Below are 20,335 nucleotides of genomic sequence, written 5' to 3'. Positions count from 1 at the left end.
GGCAGCTGCATGCAGCAAGCAATTTGCACGAGGCCTCTCACCACGGGGGACTGGGGGTTTTCATCATACCAGCACAAACTGTGTGGGGTGGAAGTGGGGGGTGAGGAATGACAGCCGTACAGTGAGAATCACTGAGATAAAGTGGGGCGTTCATGACACAAACAGCTTGTTACTTTATCCCTCTTCATACATTTGAAAGAATGTGTATGGACCTAATTATTAAATTATTATTATTATTATTATTATTATTATTATTATTATTATTAATATACCGCCCTACACCCGGAGGCCTCAGGGCGGTTCACAGAACAAAATCAAATTATAAAACCACAAAATATATAACCAAAATTAAAACAACCGTTCCGGAGGTCCGTACTTAACCTGAAACTGTTCTTAACCTGAAGCACCACTTTAGCTAATGGGGCCTCCTGCTGCTGCCGTGCTGCTGGAGCACAATTTCTGTTCTTATTCTGAAGCAAAGTTCTTAACCTGAAGCACTATTTCTGGGTTAGCAGAGTGTGTAACCTGAAGCGTATGTAACCTGAAGCGTATGTAACCCAAGATACCACTGTAGAATGTGTTGTGCAGTTTACTTAGATTCGAGTTTGCTTGCTGCAAGAAAGGTGGTTAGTCTTCCTTTGAAAATATAAACATGAGCAGCTATTTGGCTCTGCCTCTAGCACTAAATGAACACTGGGTTCCCCTGTGAGCAGAAATAAAGAAATAAAGAAAAGCACGGTCTTTTTTCTGTTAATGCTACAGATTAATTTCAGGTGGTGCAAAAGTCAATTGAAGGCAAATTAGGTAGCTTAATCCAGTCGTTGGAATGCATGTTCATTCCCCTATAGGCAAAGTACCATAATTAGGTGGTAGACTGTAATATTCCTACAGTTCTATGATCACTTTCTTGCACGGCTACGTTCGGTGCTTTCCAAAACAGACCACCCAAGATTTATTTGCACCAAGCACAGCCTAAACTATTAAGTCTCCTGATCCATTTTAAGACTATTATAATTTGCAGATTTTGGCTTTTGCATCTTTAGAATCCCCTCACCGTCAATTTTTAAAAATTTTATTTGCAGAACATCCAGCTTGATGAACCTGAAAGCTTACTTCTAGTTGCCCCCAATAAAAGTATTGCCCAACTATTGCTACGGGATTATCTCTTGGCACTCTCTCACAGAGCTTGTGTGAATCGGGGAGGGAAAGACTGGGATACGGTTGCTGCATGGTGCCTTGAACAATTTAGAGGCAGTGTGAGGTTTTGTTGTTGTTGTTTAGTCGTTTCGTCGTGTCCGCCTCTTCGTGACCCCCTGGACCAGAGCACGCCAGGCACTCCTGTCTTCCACTGCCTCCCGCAGTTTGGTCAAACTCATGCTGGTAGCTTCGAGAACACTGTCCAGCCATCTCGTCCTCTGTCTTCCCCTTCTCCTTGTGCCCTCCATCTTTCCCAACACCAGGGTCTTTTCCAGGGAGTCTTCTCTTCTCATGAGGTGGCCAAAGTCTGGGAGCCTCAGCTTCAGGATCTGTCCTTCCAGTGAGCACTCAGGGCTGATTTCCTTCAGAATGGATCGGTTTGATCTTCTTGCAGTCCATGGGACTCTCAAGAGTCTCCTCCAGCACCAGAATTCAAAACCATCAATTCTTCGGCGATCAGCCTTCTTTATGGTCCAGCTCTCACTTCCATACATCACTACTGGGAAAACCAGAGCTTTAACTATATGGACCTTTGTTGGCAAGGTGATGTCTCTACTTTTTAAGATGCTGTCTAGGTGTGAGGTTAAAAAGTATAAAATTAATACATCCCAATTATCCACGTAAATAAGACTTAGAATTGTAGGCACATTCACAGGTAAGATAAAAATGTTCACCAGCAGGAAGTCATTTACCAACACATCCAGTGACATACTCGTTTGCAGAATCACGGTGCTGCTGGTCTGGCCAGTTATACACCTCAAATAAATTATTATTCTGTCTGAGCAAAGGGGCTAATTGCAGTGCTGACCTGGACGGTAAATGGCTCTCACTTAGCTACTCTCAGTTAGAGCCAAGAAAGTATTCCACCCCTCACCCCACCTTTGCCAGGCTACTTTTCTGAAGAGTTCCCAGCTCCGGTTTTCGGCACATTTTGGCCTTTCCCTGGCACTCAAAAGAAACTCTTGATCTGGGCTCTTGCACCCACCCATGGCAGGCTGATTAAAGAAATGCAACACACCTCTCTCAGGCGGCAGAACAAAGTGTCAGTGACAACTCTTTCTCATCTGAAGTGTTCCTCCACAGGTATTAATTAACCGTCACTGTGTTCAACAAGCCTCAGATGCGCCGCAGAAACAATGACAGGAGCAGCTTTGGCGCTTCTCCCGCACAGAGGGAAGGTGCCGTGAGCTCACACAATGATGGGGGTCAGGGGTTTGGGATTTTGTTCCTTAATCTGAGAAACTGCTTAATCAGATACTGCAGAACAGAAGCCAGCTGCAGGGGGAATGTGTGGGGTTCGCAGAATCACCTTTGAGTAATGGAGAGGGAAGGGAAAAAGTCTTCAGAAAAGCTCCAGATTAGTGGTGGGGCCTTTCTTGCAAACAACGCGTTTCAACATTGTTCTGTGTGAAACTGCTGGGGGGACGGACGGTACCCCAAGGTCTGAGTTGCACTGTCAACACAATTCTACCTCTCTTTCTATCCTCTGGTCTCAGAGAGGCAGCTGAAATCCTAAGACAATACCTGGAGTAAGTTCTGGAATAAAAATAGTGTTGTGTTTAAATTGTTGAAAATTAATAAATATTATTTCAAATGAGAAAGAAAAAAAAGTTCTGAAATAAGGTCCACGTGTATGGACCTTATTATTATTATTATTATTATTATTATTATTATTATTATTAATATGCCGCCCTATACCTGGAGGCCTCAGGGCAGTTCACAGAACAAAATCAAATTATAAAACCACAAAATATATAACCAAAATTAAAACAACCCAATAACAGCCCCCCCCCCAGGGACCCCTGACCATTAGGTAAAGGGACCCCTGACCATTAGGTCCAGTTGTGGCTGACTCTGGGGTTGCGGCGCTCATTTTGGTTTATTGGCCGAGGGAGCCGATGTACAGCTTCCGGGTCATGTGGCCAGCATGACTAAGCCGCTTCTGGCAAACCAGAGCAGCGCACGGAAACGCCGCTTACCTTCCCGCTGGAGCGGTACCTATTTATCTACTTGCACTTGACGTGCTTTCAACTGCTAGGTTGGCAGGAGCAGGGACCAAGCAACGGGAGCTCACCCCGTCGCAGGGATTCGAACCACCGACCTTCTGATCGGCAAGTCCTAGGCTCTGTGGTTTAACCCACAGCACCACCCGTGTCCCTAAGTTCTGGAATAAATGTGGGCAAATAAATGGAGCTTAAATCAAGGTAGAGGTGCTGCAAGGTGCGAAATCCTTGGCTCTGGAAGGAGATTTACCAGTGGGTCATATACCCACTGGATGGTATACGTTATGTACTGAAGTTCTCACCCTGGGCCAGAAGGGGGATACTGTAGATAGTTTTCACTCAGGTCCACATATGAAAATAAGGGATTGAAAGTGACGTTCAGTGATTGGATAGTTATAGAAAATGGTTACTGTTGCGTTGTAGTGGAGCTCTATATAAGCAGGCTGGCTGAACCCTTCATTTCAGTTCTGTTCTGGCCTGTGAATAAACAAGAGCGGTTTGAAGAATCGCTGTGTCGTCTGATATGTTCACCCACAACTTAACAGTATACCTCCCTACCTGGGGAGACCTAACCTATACATAGAGCCTATATCCTGGTCACATCCATTGACTACTGCATTGCACGCTGCATGGGGGGTTGCTTTTTAAGACAGTTCAGAGTCTCCAACTATGAGGAGAAAGCTTTGTTTATAGTGACCCCATGGCTCTCAAACTCTGTGCCAGTGAATTTGTGGCAGGCTCCCATACTTCAGGGATTCTGAGGGGCCTTTAAGACACTCCTCTTCCAGCTGGCATTTGGGGACTTTTTTGACTGATATTTTTATTGGCTGGACAGTAGTTACTGCTGTCTATGTCTTATTGGTATTTACTTGTGTTTGTGTTTGTGAATCCGATGGTTTTAGATTTTTTTATTTCCCACTTTTGTAAATTTTATTGCTAGAAGCCACCTTGGATGGACACTGTCCCAAAATATGTGCTAGAAATATTTTAATAAAAATAAGTGCAATAAAGTTTATGTGCAATCAAACTGGGACAATCATTCAGTCCCTTGATTCCCTTAAACCACATTACAAAAAATGGTGGCAATACACACACACACACACACACACACACGTATGTGCACATGCACAACACACACACATTTTTTTTAAAATAATCACTAAAACAATCCAACATAATTACTGATTTGAAATTTCATCATACAAATGCCAGTGAAAAAGCATGGTTACTTTCATTATTAGCTAACAAGAATTCAATTTTTGCCAATTTGGCCGTTAAAAGATGCCTGAGGAGTTGCTCCAAATATTTCCATCTGACCTCCTTGTAAAGAAAGAAGCAAATAATGATAAACATCTTCAACTATGCACTCCCCACTAACGGATTATAAGAAATATTTGTAAAACTGTCCAACACCGCCAAAGGCGTTTAGTGAAACTATAAGTGGGTCATAACTAAGGAGAAACTGTTGGATAACTTTGGATGCATTCATCCCTGAAAAGGGCAGATCTGGCCAGGGTTGCACGTGATTTGGGTCCTTCGAATGTGTGCTAGTATAAAGCGAGACTGTGAAAAGCACCAGAAGACTTGAACAAGGGTCTTAAGACAACAGAACCTAGGCATAATAGGGTGTTTTTAATTATTTGTATAATTGAAAAAGACTGAACGATGGGGGTGTAGACGCTCCTTCAGGTCTCTCAACTAAAGCACCCATGACAGATGGCTATCCAAGCTCTGCTTTAAAATCTCCTAGGAAGGAGAGCCCACCAACTCCTGAGGGAGGCTGCAGGGCAGAGTTGAAGAAGGAGCAAAAAGGGTTTTCTAGCGGCGCGCGCAGTTATACCCATCTTTTAGATTTAGGGGAGCTAGTCTCAAACGTTTGTTGGGGGAGACCTAGGTGTTTTTGTGTGTGTGTGTGTGTGTGGAGGGGAAGTTATTTGTCCTGTCCTCAAGCTTTTTATGATGGAGGACCTCTGTAGCCACCCCCAACGACACGATCTCAAGATGGAAGGGGAGGGAACAGCTGCAGTCGCCTGCGATTCCTGCGCAATGTTTGCCATCTTGCCAAAGGTTGCAGGCAGCTTTACCTGCAGCAATTGCATGTTGATTGCCCTTTTAAAAGACAAAGTCCAGCAACTGGAGGAACGTGTAGCTACGCTTCAAAGAATTAGAGAGCTGGAGCTCTTCTTGGAAGCAACAGAGCACACCGTCTCCACCAGAGAGGAGACAGGGGACTCCCCTGAGAAGGAGGATAGTTCAGCAACACAGGAGCCAGATATATGGAGAAACGTGACTCAAAGAAGTAGGAGGCCCAGGGTTCACTCTGATTGTTTAGAAATACACAATCGCTTTGAGGTCCTCTCCCCTAGCATGGAAGACGAAGAGCAGACTGCATTTGAGGATCTCTCCCTCATTACAGTCGATCAGGTATATGAAGACGAGCAGCAAAGTCAGTCCTCAGGGAATGTGCAGGCGACCTTGGAACAGACAGCTCACAGAAGAACCCCGACCAAACCCAAGAGGAGGCGTGTAGTGGTGATAGGGGATTCCCTACTGAGGGGAACAGAAGCAGTGATCTGTGGGCCTGACAAGATGTCTCGGGAAGTGTGCTGTCTCCCCGGGGCTAAGATCCAAGATGTAACTGAACGACTGCAAAAAATCATAAAACCCACTGACGAATACCCCTTCCTCTTGGTTCATGTGGGAACCAATGACACTGCAAACAATAGCCTCCAGAAGATCAAAAGAGACTACGAGGCTCTCGGCAGGAAATTGAAGCAACTAAATGCACAAATTGTCATCTCGTCTGTCCTCCCAGTTGAACGACGTGGCCCAGGGAGAGAGGGGAAAATAGTGGAAGTGAACAGCTGGCTTCGCAAATGGTGTAAACAGGAACGGTTTGGATTCTTAGATCACGGACTGCAGTTTCTTGAAGATGGACTTCTGGCAAGTGATGGGCTGCACCTCACAACGGTTGGGAGAAATGTTTTTGCCAAAAATCTCAGAAACCTCATCAGGAGGGCTTTAAACTGACTAATGTGGGGGAGGGAGACAGTGCTCCTGAAGGTAGGAGTCTATCAATTAATGAAGATGATCATCCAAATGTCATAGACCAAATGGAGCAAACAGCACGCGGACCTAGTGGAGGGAGGAAAAAATCCTTAAATAAGAGACACGGGGGAATGATTAATGGACTTCAATGTCTGTACACTAATGCGCAAAGCATGGGAAATAAACAAGATGAGCTTGAGCTCTTGGTACAGCAAACTAAATATGACATAATAGGCATCACTGAAACCTGGTGGGATAAGTCCCACGATTGGAATGTAATAATGGGGGGATACAATCTATTTCAGAGAAACAGACCAGACAAGAAAGGAGGAGGAGTGGCGTTATATGTCAGGGATGTGTATACCTGTGAAGAGATCCAAGATTTAGAACCTCAAAGCCAAAGTGAGAGCATTTGGGTCAAAATTAAGGGAGAGAAGAATAACAGAGACCTCATTGTGGGAGTTTACTATAGATCCCCAAGCCAAACGGAGGACATAGATGCTGCCTTCCTGGAACAGATGGCCAAGTATGCAAAAGGAAGGGAGATAGTAGTAATGGGGGACTTCAATTACCCGGATATTTGTTGGACGTCAAACTCAGCCAAGAGCATAAGGTCAAACAGATTCCTCACTGGCCTTGCAGACAACTTCATTGTCCAGAAAGTGGGAGAAGCAACAAGAGGAACAGCCATTTTAGATCTGGTCCTAACCAATGTTGATGACCTGGTTAGTGGGGTAGATGTGGAAGGATCATTAGGCGCGAGTGATCATGCTCTTCTGAAGTTTACTATACAGCGGAAAGTAGCAGCCAAGCATACTAGGACTCAATTTCTTGACTTTAAGAAAGCCGACTTCATAAAACTTAGGGAAGTGCTGGGTGAGATCCCATGGACAGCAATACTAAAAGGAAAGGGAGTTCATGATGGCTGGGAGTTTGTTAAGAGGGAGATAGTAAAAGCACAACGTCAGGCAATACCAATGAGACGAAAACATGGAAGATGCCTAAAGAAACCAGGGTGGCTATCTAAAGCACTTTTAACTGAATTAAGATTAAAAAAGGATGTGTACAAAAAATGGAAAAGGGGGGAAACCACCAAAGAGGAATTCAAACAAATAGCCAGCACGTGTAGACACAAAGTCAGAAAAGCTAAAGCACAGAATGAACTCAGGCTTGCTAGAGAGGTTAAAAGCAACAAAAAAGGTTTTTATGGGTATGTTCGTAGCAAAAGGAAGAACAAAGAAACAGTGGGGTCACTCAGAGGAGAAGATGGTGAAATGCAAACAGGGGACACAGAAAGGGCTGAACTCCTCAATGCCTTCTTTGCCTCAGTCTTCTCCGATAAAGAAAACAATGCCCGACCTGAAGAATTTGGAGCAAATGATTCAGCAAAGGAAACACAGCCCAGAATAACTAAGGAGATAGTACAAGAATATTTGGCTAGATTAGATGTATTCAAGTCTCCAGGGCCAGATGAACTGCATCCAAGAGTATTAAAAGAACTGGCAGATGTGATCTCAGAACCACTGGCAGTCATCTTTGAGAATTCCTGGAGAACAGGCGAAGTCCCGGCAGACTGGAGGAGGGCAAATGTTGTCCCTATTTTCAAAAAGGGGAAAAGAGAGGACCCAAATAATTACCGCCCAGTCAGTCTGACATCAATAGCAGGGAAGATTCTGGAACAGATCATTAAGCAAACAGTCTGTGAGCACCTAGAAAGGAATGCTGTGATCACCAATAGTCAGCATGGATTTCTGAAAAATAAGTCATGTCAGACTAACCTGATCTCGTTTTTTGACAGAATTACAAGCCTGGTAGATGAAGGGAACGCAGTGGATGTAGCCTACCTTGATTTCAGCAAGGCATTTGACAAGGTGCCCCATGATATTCTTGTAAAGAAGCTGGTAAAATGCGGTCTTGACTATGCTACCACTCAGTGGATTTGTAACTGGCTGACTGACCGAACCCAAAGGGTGCTCATCAATGGTTCCTCTTCATCCTGGAAAAGAGTGACTAGTGGGGTGCCACAGGGTTCTGTCTTGGGCCCGGTCTTATTCAACATCTTTATCAACGACTTGGATGATGGACTCAAGGGCATCCTGATCAAATTTGCAGATGACACCAAACTGGGAGGGGTGGCTAACACCCCAGAGGACAGGATCACACTTCAAAACGACCTTGACAGATTAGAGAACTGGGCAAAAACAAACAAGATGAATTTTAACAGGGAGAAATGTAAAGTATTGCACTTGGGCAAAAAAAATGAGAGGCACAAATACAAGATGGGTGACACCTGGCTTGAGAGCAGTACATGTGAAAAGGATCTAGGAGTCTTGGTTGACCACAAACTTGACATGAGCCAACAGTGTGACGCGGCAGCTAAAAAAGCCAATGCAATTCTGGGCTGCATCAATAGGAGTATAGCATCTAGATCAAGGGAAGTAATAGTGCCACTGTATTCTGCTCTGGTCAGACCACACCTGGAGTACTGTGTCCAGTTCTGGGCACCACAATTCAAGAAGGACACTGACAAACTGGAACGTGTCCAGAGGAGGGCAACCAAAATGGTCAAAGGCCTGGAAACGATGCCTTATGAGGAACGGCTAAGGGAGCTGGGCATGTTTAGCCTGGAGAAGAGGAGGTTAAGGGGTGATATGATAGCCATGTTCAAATATATAAAAGGATGTCACATAGAGGAGGGGGAAAGGTTGTTTTCTGCTGCTCCAGAGAAGCGGACACGGAGCAATGGATCCAAACTACAAGAAAGAAGATTCCACCTAAACATTAGGAAGAACTTCCTGACAGTAAGAGCTGTTCGACAGTGGAATTTGCTGCCAAGGAATGTGGTGGAGTCTCCTACTTTGGAGGTCTTTAAGCAGAGGCTTGACAACCATATGTCAGGAGTGCTCTGATGGTGTTTCCTGCTTGGCAGGGGGTTGGACTCGATGGCCCTTGTGGTCTCTTCCAACTCTATGATTCTATGATTCTATGATTCTATGATTCTATGAGTCTGTTCCACTGTCCAATAGTTCTTACCGCCAGAAAGGTCTTCTTGATGTTTAGTCAGAATCTCCTTTCTTGTAACTTGAACCCTCCAGAGCAGGAGAAAACAAGCTTGCTCCTCCATCCTCCATGTGAAAGCCCTTTCAATATTGGACGATGGCGATCATATCTCCTCTGAGTCTCCTTTTATCTATCCTATCATGAAGTTCAGTCTCAAGCCTGACAGGCCACTCAATAACAGCATCTAGAAACTTCAGTGGGTACAAATTGCCATCAAAAGTTGGAGGGAGCTTGTGACTGCTCCACAAATCAAGGCCAATGATTTGCTTCCAAACATTCGAAGAAGTTCAGGGCTAGAATGCTTTTAAGAGCTGCTTCATCCTATACTATTCTGCCCATCCCCTAGGGTCATCTAGGGCAGAGGCCCTTCTGTGTTTCCCATTAAGCAGACATTGGTGAGGACAAGTGAAAGGGCTTTCTGCGTGGCGGCACCAAGACTGTGGGGCTCCCTGTTCTGGGGTTTCACCACCAGGGAAAGCTTCTCCATTGAGGCATGGATTTGGTTTTCAGTCTAATATCAATTTATTATGGCTTTGGTCACCACTGATTCCACGCCAAGAAATCAGACTCGATAAAACTCAATCAGTGTTTTGGAGCAATGCCAACATTAAACGTAACATCTTGCAAGGCGTTAACACATGATACTACAATAAAATGAAGCTTATTACTGTACTGTTTCACACACTCTATTTTCTCATCAACCAATAGCGAGGCCCAATACTGAAAGCCTGAACCCCAAACCGTGCATAAGCCGGGAAGAACTATGGTCATTCAAAGATTGTTCACGCACGTGTGTTCATCGATTAGCGCCTGCAGGTGAATCAGATGGTGATTTCCATGCCCCATGCGCTATTAGAAACCAGGCACCCATTGACAAAATATGCATATCATTTCAGGGCCTGTTTATCATTGATGCTTGCTCCATGCAAGAAAACATACAGTGGTGCCCCGCAAGACGAATGCCTCGCAAGACGAAAAACTTGCTAGACGAAAGGGTTTTGCGGTTTTTGAGCTGCTTCGCAAGACGAATTTCCCTATGGGCTTGCTTCGCAAGACGAAAACGTCTTGCGTTTTTTGCAAGTTTGTTTCCTTTTTCTTAACACCGTTAATACAGTTGTGACTTGACTTCGAGGAGCAACTCATAGAACGCGGTGTGGTAGCCTTTTTTGAGGTTTTTGGTGATTTTTGAAGCTCTTCCAAAACTTTTCCGACACTGTGCTTCGCAAGACGAAAAATTCGCTAGACGAAAAAACTCGCGGAACGAATTAATTTCGTCTTGCGAGGCACCACTCTACTGGGACAATTTTCACACGGAGACACCATTTGTATAAATTAATGTGGCCTTTGCCAAGCTGGGGCTCTCCAGATGTTTTGAACTGCAACGCACATCAGCACCCAAGCAGCATGGGTGCCTGGGGGCTGCTGGGAGTTGCAGTCTGGGAGTTGCCGGCGTTTGTCCACAGACAGCTTTCTGGGTCATGTGGCCAACATGACTAAGCCGCTTCTGGAGCAACAGGACACCGTGACGGAAACCAGAGCGCATGAACACGCCGTTTATCTTTCCACTGCAGCGGTACTTATTTATCTACTTGCACTGGTGTGTTTTTGAACTGCTAGGTTGGCAACGCTCACCCCATCACGGGGATTCGAACCGCCGACCTTCTGATTGGCAAGCCCAAGAGACTTAGTTGTTTAGACTACAGCGCTATAGGCACCCAATCCCAAAGTCCTTGGTTCCCTAGATATACTGGGTTTTCAAAGCACCCTTTGTTGACTTAACCATGGTCACACTAATGCTCTGCTCAGGCATTAGAGAAATCTAAACACATCACAGGTGCGAGGCTGCACAGGTCCATGTGCGCTTGCACAAATCCCCTCCTTCAACCCAGGCTTGTTTTTATTATCATTTGTTTCCCAAAGAACTTGATGTTTCCAGATAAGCCAAAGACATATTTTTTTTTTGAAATGCACAAATCCTGCATTCCAGCTAAGTGATTAACAAATGACAGATAAATAATCCCACAGCTGAAATGTCCACAGAAAGCAACTTTGTATACAGTACAAAAATTACAGATGTAAACCACAAGGTCAAAGACTCTCCGGTTACAGCATGCCATCATTTCCCATTATAATAAATCTCGCAGAGGCTCATCTATAAAATGATTATTCTGGGATGAAGGTTAGCCTAGTATTTCAACGGTCCCACCACTGAAATTAATGGGGATTACAAATAAACCGATGAAAAGTGCATCTTGTTTTGTTTTCCCCCACAAATGTAAACAACCAGAAATTTAGAAATAAAACAATGACAGTCTTTTAAAGTTCTACTTCCTTTGCAAACAAAAATTAGTCAAGATTCAGCAAACATTTAACAGATGAATCATATCAACGTCACTTTTGAATAATCAGCCGTATTCAAGAATCACATTTTCATGTTTGCATTCTCCCATGCACCATGTGTTTGCTTGTGTGTGTGTATGTACTGAGTTTATATTTTACATACAATTAAGTTTGTTCAAGTTGGGAGGAGCTAGGTATTTCAGAATTGCATAAAGGATACCCAGTGTTAGAAACACAGATATATAAGCTAATCACCAAATGGCACCTTAAACCTAGGTTGCAGTTGTCACAATGTGTGCACCATTTTTTCCAATGAAATGTATTAATTATTATTAACTTCATTTCTATACTGATATATATATATATTTACATATACTTAAAAAGTGCCTAGCGTGCTCTGGTCCACGGGGTTATGAAGAGTCGGACACGACTAAACGACAACAAAACTTAAAAAATCAAAGCAGTTTACAAGACATTGAAACATCAAATAAAACAATCAAGAATAAAACAAATTTCAAGTTTGAAGGAAAATGTTTCAGACCCTTCATATTGCTTTCCCCATATTTTTTACTACTTAATTTATATACTTGCCCCACAGAAGTAGTTCTCAGGCCAGTGTGGTCTAGTGGTCAGAGTGTCAGGATAGGACCTGGGAGGGCAGGGTTCAAATCCCCACTCAGTCATGCAGCTCCCTGGGTGACCTTGGGCCAGTCATAGCCTCTTGCCCTATCTCACAGTTGTAGGGATTAACTAAGAATGTACGCCATGTACGTCTTGGAGAAAAAGGTGGGAGATAAATAAGCTATTCTGCTTACCTGATAAGAAAACTGGAGGGGCCAGCCAGATGGAGATGTCAGTTGTCCACCTGGCATCCAGAGATCTCCATGTGGTTGCAGTTTGACCCACACCAGTTGCAAAATGTGCATGGTGCCTGAGGGACTTCTAACACTGAGGATACAAATCTAAGGAATATGTAAAGGGAATTGGGGGTTGCTTGTGCGTAGAGACTGCGGATGCTCTAGGCAACGTTCCCTGGCTAAAACTTTCCCCTGGCTGGACAGCCTTTACTCCGTGGCTGTGTCAGTCACTGGCAGAATCCGTCAGTGGGCGTATCCTGAACTTCCTCCAACATAAAAACTCCTTGACACCAAGTCTTCGCCTAGACTCCCTAAGCGGAAGTCTTCTGCGCAGAGTGGGCGTGGCTAGCGGAGGTCCTGGACTCTCCCCGCTGGTCTCTGTGGAAGAGTCCTGGAGCCCTCTCTCCGAAGTCCTTCCCTGCTCCCCTTCCTCCCAGGTGTCACGCTGATTTCCTTCCCCAAGGGAAGTGTTCTCTCTCCCTCTGTTGGTCCCGTCTCCCGCATCGTCGGAGAGCCTTACCTCCCCTCTTGGCTCCGATGGCAGTTCCCTGACAGAATATTTAGTAAGATGTAAGTGCATTGATCTTCAACTGGTGGGAGGAGTCCTACACATCAGACTCACGTCCTGATCTAAGATGGGTTGCACCAGCAGAATGATATGGGTATAGGTTTTGGTTCCGGTTTTTTTTAATTATTATTTTAAAAAAAGAGGAAAGGAGAAGGGAAGAGAGGAAGACGAGCCAAGTATGGTTGTTGAAAATAGTAGGTCCTCTGTTGGTGGGGAGAAATTGTCACAGTGCGAAAGGTAAGTTATGAATCTGGATATTCTTAGTTTGAATTTGGACCCTGGCATGAACTCACTTGGTGACCTTAAGGCTCCAGCCTTTCTCAACCTGTGGGTCCCCAGATGTTGTTGAACTACAACTCCCGTCAGAGCTCAGGGATGATGGGAGTTGTAGTCCAACAACATCTGGGGACCCACAGGTTGACAACCGCTGCATCCACCTGATCTTAAGAGGACAGTTGTAACAATTGCTGAGAGAATGTGAACACAAAAAAGCTGTAGAAATATGGAGGGTTATTTAGGGGTCCCAGTTTGGAGAACACTGAAAGGCTACAGGTGTGGTGGACCAGGTGTCAAGAATCACAGAATCTTAAGAGTTGGAAGGGACCCCAAGGATCATGGAGTCCAACCCCCTGCAACACAGGAATCTCAGCTAAAGCATCCAGGACAGACGGCCGCCCAACCTCTGCTTAAAAACCTCCAAAAGGAGAGTCCACCACCTCTCATGGGAGGTCAGTCTATGAAGAAGAAGAAGACGACTTTGGATTTGATATCCTGCTTTATCACTACCCGAAGGAGTCTCAAAGCGGCTAACATTCTCCTTTCCCTTCCTCCCCCACAACAAACACTCTGTGTGGTGAGTGGGGCTGAGAGACTTCAAAGAAGTGTGACTGGCCCAAGGTCACCCAGCAGCTGCAGGTGGAGGAGCGGGGAAGCGAACCCGGTTCCCCAGATTATGAGTCCACCGCTCTTAACCACTACACCACACTGCTCCCTAATGAATTCAAGACACACCGGAAGTTAATGAGCAGTAATTCACAATTTCCTGATCAGGCTATTGTCATAGGAAGCCTCAGCCAAAGTTTAGGGGCAAGACTGTGTGCTGGAGGGAGAGGAAAAGCACGGAGATAAGCAGAGTAAGGGAAATTGATCTGTTCAAGAAACCAGGGTGGCAGGGGTTTAATATCAAATAGGGATTCAAAGTAATGGTCTGGGCTGCAGGGTTGCTGTGCAACAAATATTTGGCCTCTGGAAGCAGCCATTTCGCGGAATGGTTTTAGTCTCTCCAAGACAGACATTCCAAGAGCCTATACAGCCTCATACAAACACAGAAGTTCATAAATAGCAAGCAAGATTAAGACAAAATCCACCGCGCAAGAATGTCAAACACCTACCTTTGAGTCATAATCTTATAGGCATCTGGCAGATAACAGCGGATATTCTCCATCTGAGCAGGATCAGAGTCGCAGATTTTATCATCCGTCCTGCCATAGTTGGCACTTTCAATCATGATAACATCTGTTCCTGGACAGCGCAGTTCAATTGGGTAGCTTTCACAGGAGAGTTCCCTTCGGACCACTGCCATTGGAACAGGGGCACGGCTGAAAGCTGTAGACAGGAGAAAAACCTCTATGTTTAGCATGCAGAGTCAGGGATTTTGTTTCATAACATGGACTTATGTGGAGTTTTGTGGGGAAAGTTTTAAATGTGCAGAGTCATTTTTCTAAACTGCTTGCAGAACTGGAAATCTCTCCCCCCCCCACCTCCCCAGTGGCTTTTAAATACACAGTGCTAATAGTGTTGACGTGAAACCCAAAAGCTGTCTAAAATGTATGTAAATTTTTTAATATATTTTTTGCAAACCAGACCCACTCCAAATGCCACGAGAACTGTGAGGTCAGCTGCCCTGTGGGGTCTGAAATGCCCCCCTTTTCAGATTTTTGAAAATGAAAAGCACTTAACTTACTAAGTTATTAAGGATCCAATTTCCCCCCTCTTGAAATGAATGGTAAGTGAAGCTACCAAACACCTAAGATAACTGGGGTCTGTTCTATCCCAAGTCAGTCCTTAAAACAGGATACGGAAAACATTTAACATTCTGGCGACACCAAGAGCACCGGAGTACACCTCTTTTAGTTATAGCAGCACCAGCAGTAGTGATAATAATAAATTGTCACTTTCTTCTGAAAAACCCCAAAAAAACAAGCAAAAGCAAAACATTGCAAATGACTGCAGGCGTCCCTAGAAAGTTAATGTTGCTCCAAACTGGTTTGGCCTGAAACAGCAGTTACAACTTCTGTAGTGCAAACTTACAACACCCTTTTCTTATTTGAAATTTTCTTCTGGATGAGATATATTGGACCACTCTCCTTCCATTACTTCCTACGAGTCCAGTATTTCACTTCAGCCTTTTTTTGTGTTTATTTTCTATTCTTCTGCGAGTCCTGTATTTGACCTGTGGATCTCTTCTGTTTGCTCACCTGGGCTTCCCGGTAGCATAGCTGACAACTTACAGATTTGAAAATAAGGGACCAGCAGCCTCAAAAATAAGGGATCAGCAGCCAAAATAAGGGATTTTCAGGGCAAAGGTATGTTCAACTTCTGAGCCCATCAGAGCCAAAGGCAGAAAGCCCAGCCAGCAGCCAAACGAAGCCTCAAGCCTCAAGGAAAACCACCGTCACCTCTCCGCTGGGAAGCGCTGAGCAAAGACGAGTCCCCAGACAACGCGGCCGATTTGATCAGCACAAGGCATGCAAGCTCCACCCCCGGTCGTTCTTAGACTCCTTATTGGGTGAGCAACGCAGCCAAGCAACACAGTTGGAGCCTCCCTCCTCCCTGGCCGGCAGGGAGGGAGGGAGAGGAGCTGCTTCCTTTGAAACCCGGGAAATTTAAGGGACATCACCAATAAGGGACAGCAGCGGGACACGGTGCTAGGATAAGGGACTTTCCTGCCAAATAAGGGATGGTTGACAGCTATGCCCGATAGCCCAATCAAGAAGTTATAATTGTGGGGTCTAATTATACCCTGTAATGGCATTTGTAGTTTCTGAAATGTGACACAAATGAAATCTATTTTTCTTTTATAAAGTGGAGCCATTTTGAAATCAATAACCTTTATTTCCAGCTTGGACTTTTAAAGGGCCCCATTAGCAAATTGATACCTTGCCGAAGGATATATTTACATCTATTTGCAGAACATAAACCTCAACTCACTTGTGTTCCTTAATAAAAATTGGGACAAAATTTCCTGCTTCAACACACCAGAAACAAGCAAAACGTCCAGATACATCAAGCATCCCTTGTGCCTTTGCCTTATCTGTCCCATTCCCAACACAGAGAAACTTGGGCCTGGTGCAGATGTAATGTTTGTTTCCTGCCAATCATAGACTGAAAACTGGGAGCTTTGGGAACTAATGTTTCTCCCATTCACACTGGACTGATTTGCTAACCCTCTTCACTTCCCAGAATTAGGATGCCTCACAACCATGATCTACAGATCTTCCCCAAACTAGGACATCAATGTCTAGCTTACAAAAGAAATATGGTTTGTTGAAGCAACTGTGTACAGTGGTGTGCAAAACTAGGAAGCAAATGGAGGGAGGAAAATCTCTCACACAAACAGAGGTGGCAGGTGGCAGAATGATCCTGGATTTTAGACACAATAGCAACAATTTTGTGTAGTCTTACTGCTGAGCAAGAGGAAAAGAGAACTTTGCAACTGATATTGTAGAGAGGAGAACACATTATCTTCATAATACAAACCTCTGTGTGTTATTTATTGGGGTGGGGGCAACCACAGATTGACCTCTTTTGTGTAGCATTGGGAAGAAGCCTGATCTTGTTTTACATCTATTTTGAGCCTTTCCAACTTAACATTTTATTTGCGGCCGAATCAGATCTGTTAGAATCTGTTAAGTTTTGCTTGCTCCCCACTGACTATAACAGGGAATCTAAAAATGGCTATAACTTTAATTTTCACAGAAGCGGGTGCTTTCTTCTCAGGCAAAGGGGCTCCTCCAAGGTGGCTTAAGCCTGCCAAAACGCAGACATTTTGTGCAGAGGAGTTTATTTTTCAAAAGAAAAAGAAAAAAACCCCTTATAACCATTTTTTCTCTCTGCCAGAATTGGATGCAATTTGCAGCCATGGTTGACCTCTTTGAGGGGATGATTCCTGCCAAATGGAACAGATGATCTTCCACACTTGACCATTCTGAAGTGTTTAAGATATAAATCACTTGAACTTTCCTAGTGTTTTGTGGGCAGTCATTCTGAAAACTGGTGACATGAAGGAGGTGCCCCCTGGGTAAGTGGGTAATATTAGGCTGGCAATGTGATACACAGCTGGGAGATTACTTAAGGGACCGGCAGGCTTAGTTGAGTGGAAAAAAGTTCCAGACCTACAGGAGCAAGGAAAACTTTAAAACATCCTTTCAGCAAAACTTAAAAGAAAGCTACAATCCAGATGGTACTTAATGCAAATGCCATCTCCAACTCCTCAAAAGATTCCCTCAATCGTGTCTCCAAAATTTTTTACATATCACTTGGGAAGACAGGCAAACTAATGCCAGTGTACTGGAAGAAGCAAAGATCACCAGTCTTGAAGCAATGATTCTTCAACATCAACTTCGTTGGACTGGTCATGTTGTGTGGATGCCTGATTATCATCTTCCAAAGCAACTATATTCCAAACTTAAAAGTGGAAAACGTAATGCTGATGGTCAGCAAAAGAGGTTTAAAGACTCTCTCAAGGCAAATCTTAAAAAAAAAAGTAGTATAAACACCGACAATTGGGAAACACCGGCCTGTGAACGCTGCAATTGAAAGTCCATAACACCTTTGGTAAACAGCCTTTACCAAAGGTGTTATGGACTTTGAAGACGCTCAAACTCAGGATGAAAGGGAGAAACGTGCTAAGAGGAAGGCACGTTTGGCAAACCCTCACCATGATCAACTCCTGTCCAGAAACCTATGTCCCCACTGTGGAAGGACGTGTGGATCCAAAATTGGCCTTCACAGTCACTTAGACTCACTGTTAAGATAGTGTTTATGGAAGACAATCTTACTTAGCTACGAGTGATCACCACGAAGAAGAAGAATGCATGCTAAATAAGATGTATATAGACTGCACTAAAATAGTTGCTGGAAATATCCCAGTCCAGGGACTGATGTGCTACATATGTTCTGGTTATGTGCTCAGGCAGCAGTAGCAGGGCTGTTGCTGGCCGCGAGATACGCCTGGAGAACAGCAGCCTGGTTTGGCAAGCTAGCTCCACCCATGAAGAAAAAGATCTTTGCCACAGTTGGAGCTGGTTTCCATGGGAGGGAGCACCTATCTATCTGAAGGCAGTCATTAACAGTGGGCCCACCCTGCTGGGGCAGCCCTAAGGTGTGATGAGGGTGAGGACCCACCTTCTGGGCAACTGGTTGTGAATGGGGTAGCGCCCAGGTGAGTTTGAGTGCCAACAGGTCAGGGTAGTTGAAATCTCCCATGACTACTATATCTCATTTCAGAATGTTTGGTAAAATGCTCTAGGCAAGGCTCCATCCAAGTCTTCAGTCTAGCTTGGAGGTCTATAGCAGACTCCCACAGTAAAGTCACACGCCCAGGGTGGCTGGATGAAGCAGAGTGTTGGGGGGTTCCAGCTGGGGAACCCCCAAGGGAAGAAGGCTGAGAACCAAGGGGTTGGCTTTGTGGGGAGTTGAAGATGGAGACTCATAGGGGCCAAGGCTCAAGCTTCAGCAAAAGTTTTATATAACATCAGGCTGGAGAGACGCTGACAATACAGGCATGTGTCGGAGCTTCTGGAGTAGTGGCGATGTCCAGGACTGGCTCTGAGGGGCATGCATTTTGCCACACCGATGCTTCCGCGAAATAAAAGTCCTTGTGCCTTGAAGATGGAGAGGAGGATCCCAGAGCCATTACACCACAGAAGCAACGAAAAGGCTTTTGCTATTAGCTGTGCTCCCACCGGAGTCTGTGGCTTCTACGTCCTGATCTATTTCTGGCTCTGCGAAAGGATCAACAATATTTTTTTAAATCAAAAGTTGCCAACCGTAGTTAACACGCTGAATAATGTACACTTTTTCTTTAGACCAAAGACTAATGTGTTCCTGTGTGCATGACCTCACAGAGCCATTCATGTTACATTAATTATTAGATGCTCTTTACACATTCCACTGTGGACGCCTACACTGTAAGAGACGACAGAGGCAAAGCTTATGAAAACATGCTGAAAGTGTTTGTGCGTATACTTATGAAGATGAAAGCATGTTGGCCCTGCCCCTCGCTTTTTATTTCAAAGATCTGCCACATCTGACTACATGGGCAATAATAACAGGTTAAAATGGGGAGGGGAGTTGTGTGGACCTAAACAAGTGTTGGTTTTTTTAAATTGAAAAATAAGAAAACAGAATGACCTTCTCTGATGCTTTCCAATGATAATCTAAAACAGGTGTTTCATCTGCAAGGGTTGTGAGTATAGATTTCTTTTATGGCCATTGTAATATGCAGTTTAAATTATAACAATTAATAAATAATAATACCAGGTTGCATCATGCGAGATACTTTCCCCAGATTAAATTAAAATTGAAAGGTTGAGAAATGCTAGGCAATATTGAGAGATTTGGGGTCAAGAGAGTCTAAATGAATAAATTAATACATAATCACTGGTGACACACAGAAATTAATTCTGATTTTGCTTCAATCCCACAACTATATCCAGTTGGCAGAGTCTACCAGGTTCTGTGACGAGCAGCCAACATCTAAAGCCATGCTATAAAGCTTTGGAGTGGCATTAGAGAACCCTTGGACGCCTTATTGTACATTAGTGCAGCAATGAACAGACTAGCTGAATTGCCAACAGAGCTCTTTGGTGACCACCTCCACTCCCCCTTCCAAATGGAATACTGTGTCCACTCACCCAGATCACTCTTATTGGTTGCCAGAGACGTGGCAAAATGAACCATTACACTGATATCTGTTGTTTTGGCTGGATTCTAGAAGCTCTGGTTATATGCCAGCTGTTCTGGCAATCTGGATTACTCTTCAGGGCAGCCAATGGCCATCTGTGTTTTGTGACAACCATCCAAGGACGGCTTGAAATGGTAGCGGGTATTTATCAGCATGTGCGTATTTGGAGGAGTGAAGAGACACTGTTGTTGTCGTTATCGACTCATCGATCCCTAACATACATTGACTGCCCCGTTCTGGCACTGTTCCTGCACCTACAGATCTCTAGATAGTAGCCATGAACACTTGGAAGAGC

The 20,335-nt window shown here is 44.4% G+C and overlaps 1 protein-coding gene across 32 annotated transcripts in view; it reads right to left on the bottom strand.

Annotated features, from left to right (window-relative positions):
• The window catches only part of ADGRL3 (adhesion G protein-coupled receptor L3), a 515,832-nt gene that overhangs the window by 297,156 nt on the left and 198,341 nt on the right, over positions 1-20,335 (bottom strand). For all 32 annotated transcript variants that reach the window (XM_083481628.1, XM_083481645.1, XM_083481648.1 and 29 more), the window contains exon 4: positions 14,465-14,678. In XM_083481628.1, the coding sequence (XP_083337754.1) occupies positions 14,465-14,678 (214 nt within the window). The remainder of the gene's footprint in view (positions 1-14,464; positions 14,679-20,335) is intronic.

This window comes from Podarcis liolepis (assembly GCF_965112155.1).
Source record: "Podarcis liolepis genome assembly, chromosome: 17".
Classification (NCBI taxonomy): Eukaryota; Metazoa; Chordata; class Lepidosauria; order Squamata; family Lacertidae; genus Podarcis; species Podarcis liolepis.
The sequence above is the reverse complement of the archived record's forward strand: the minus strand, read 5'-3'. Positions and strand labels throughout refer to the sequence as shown.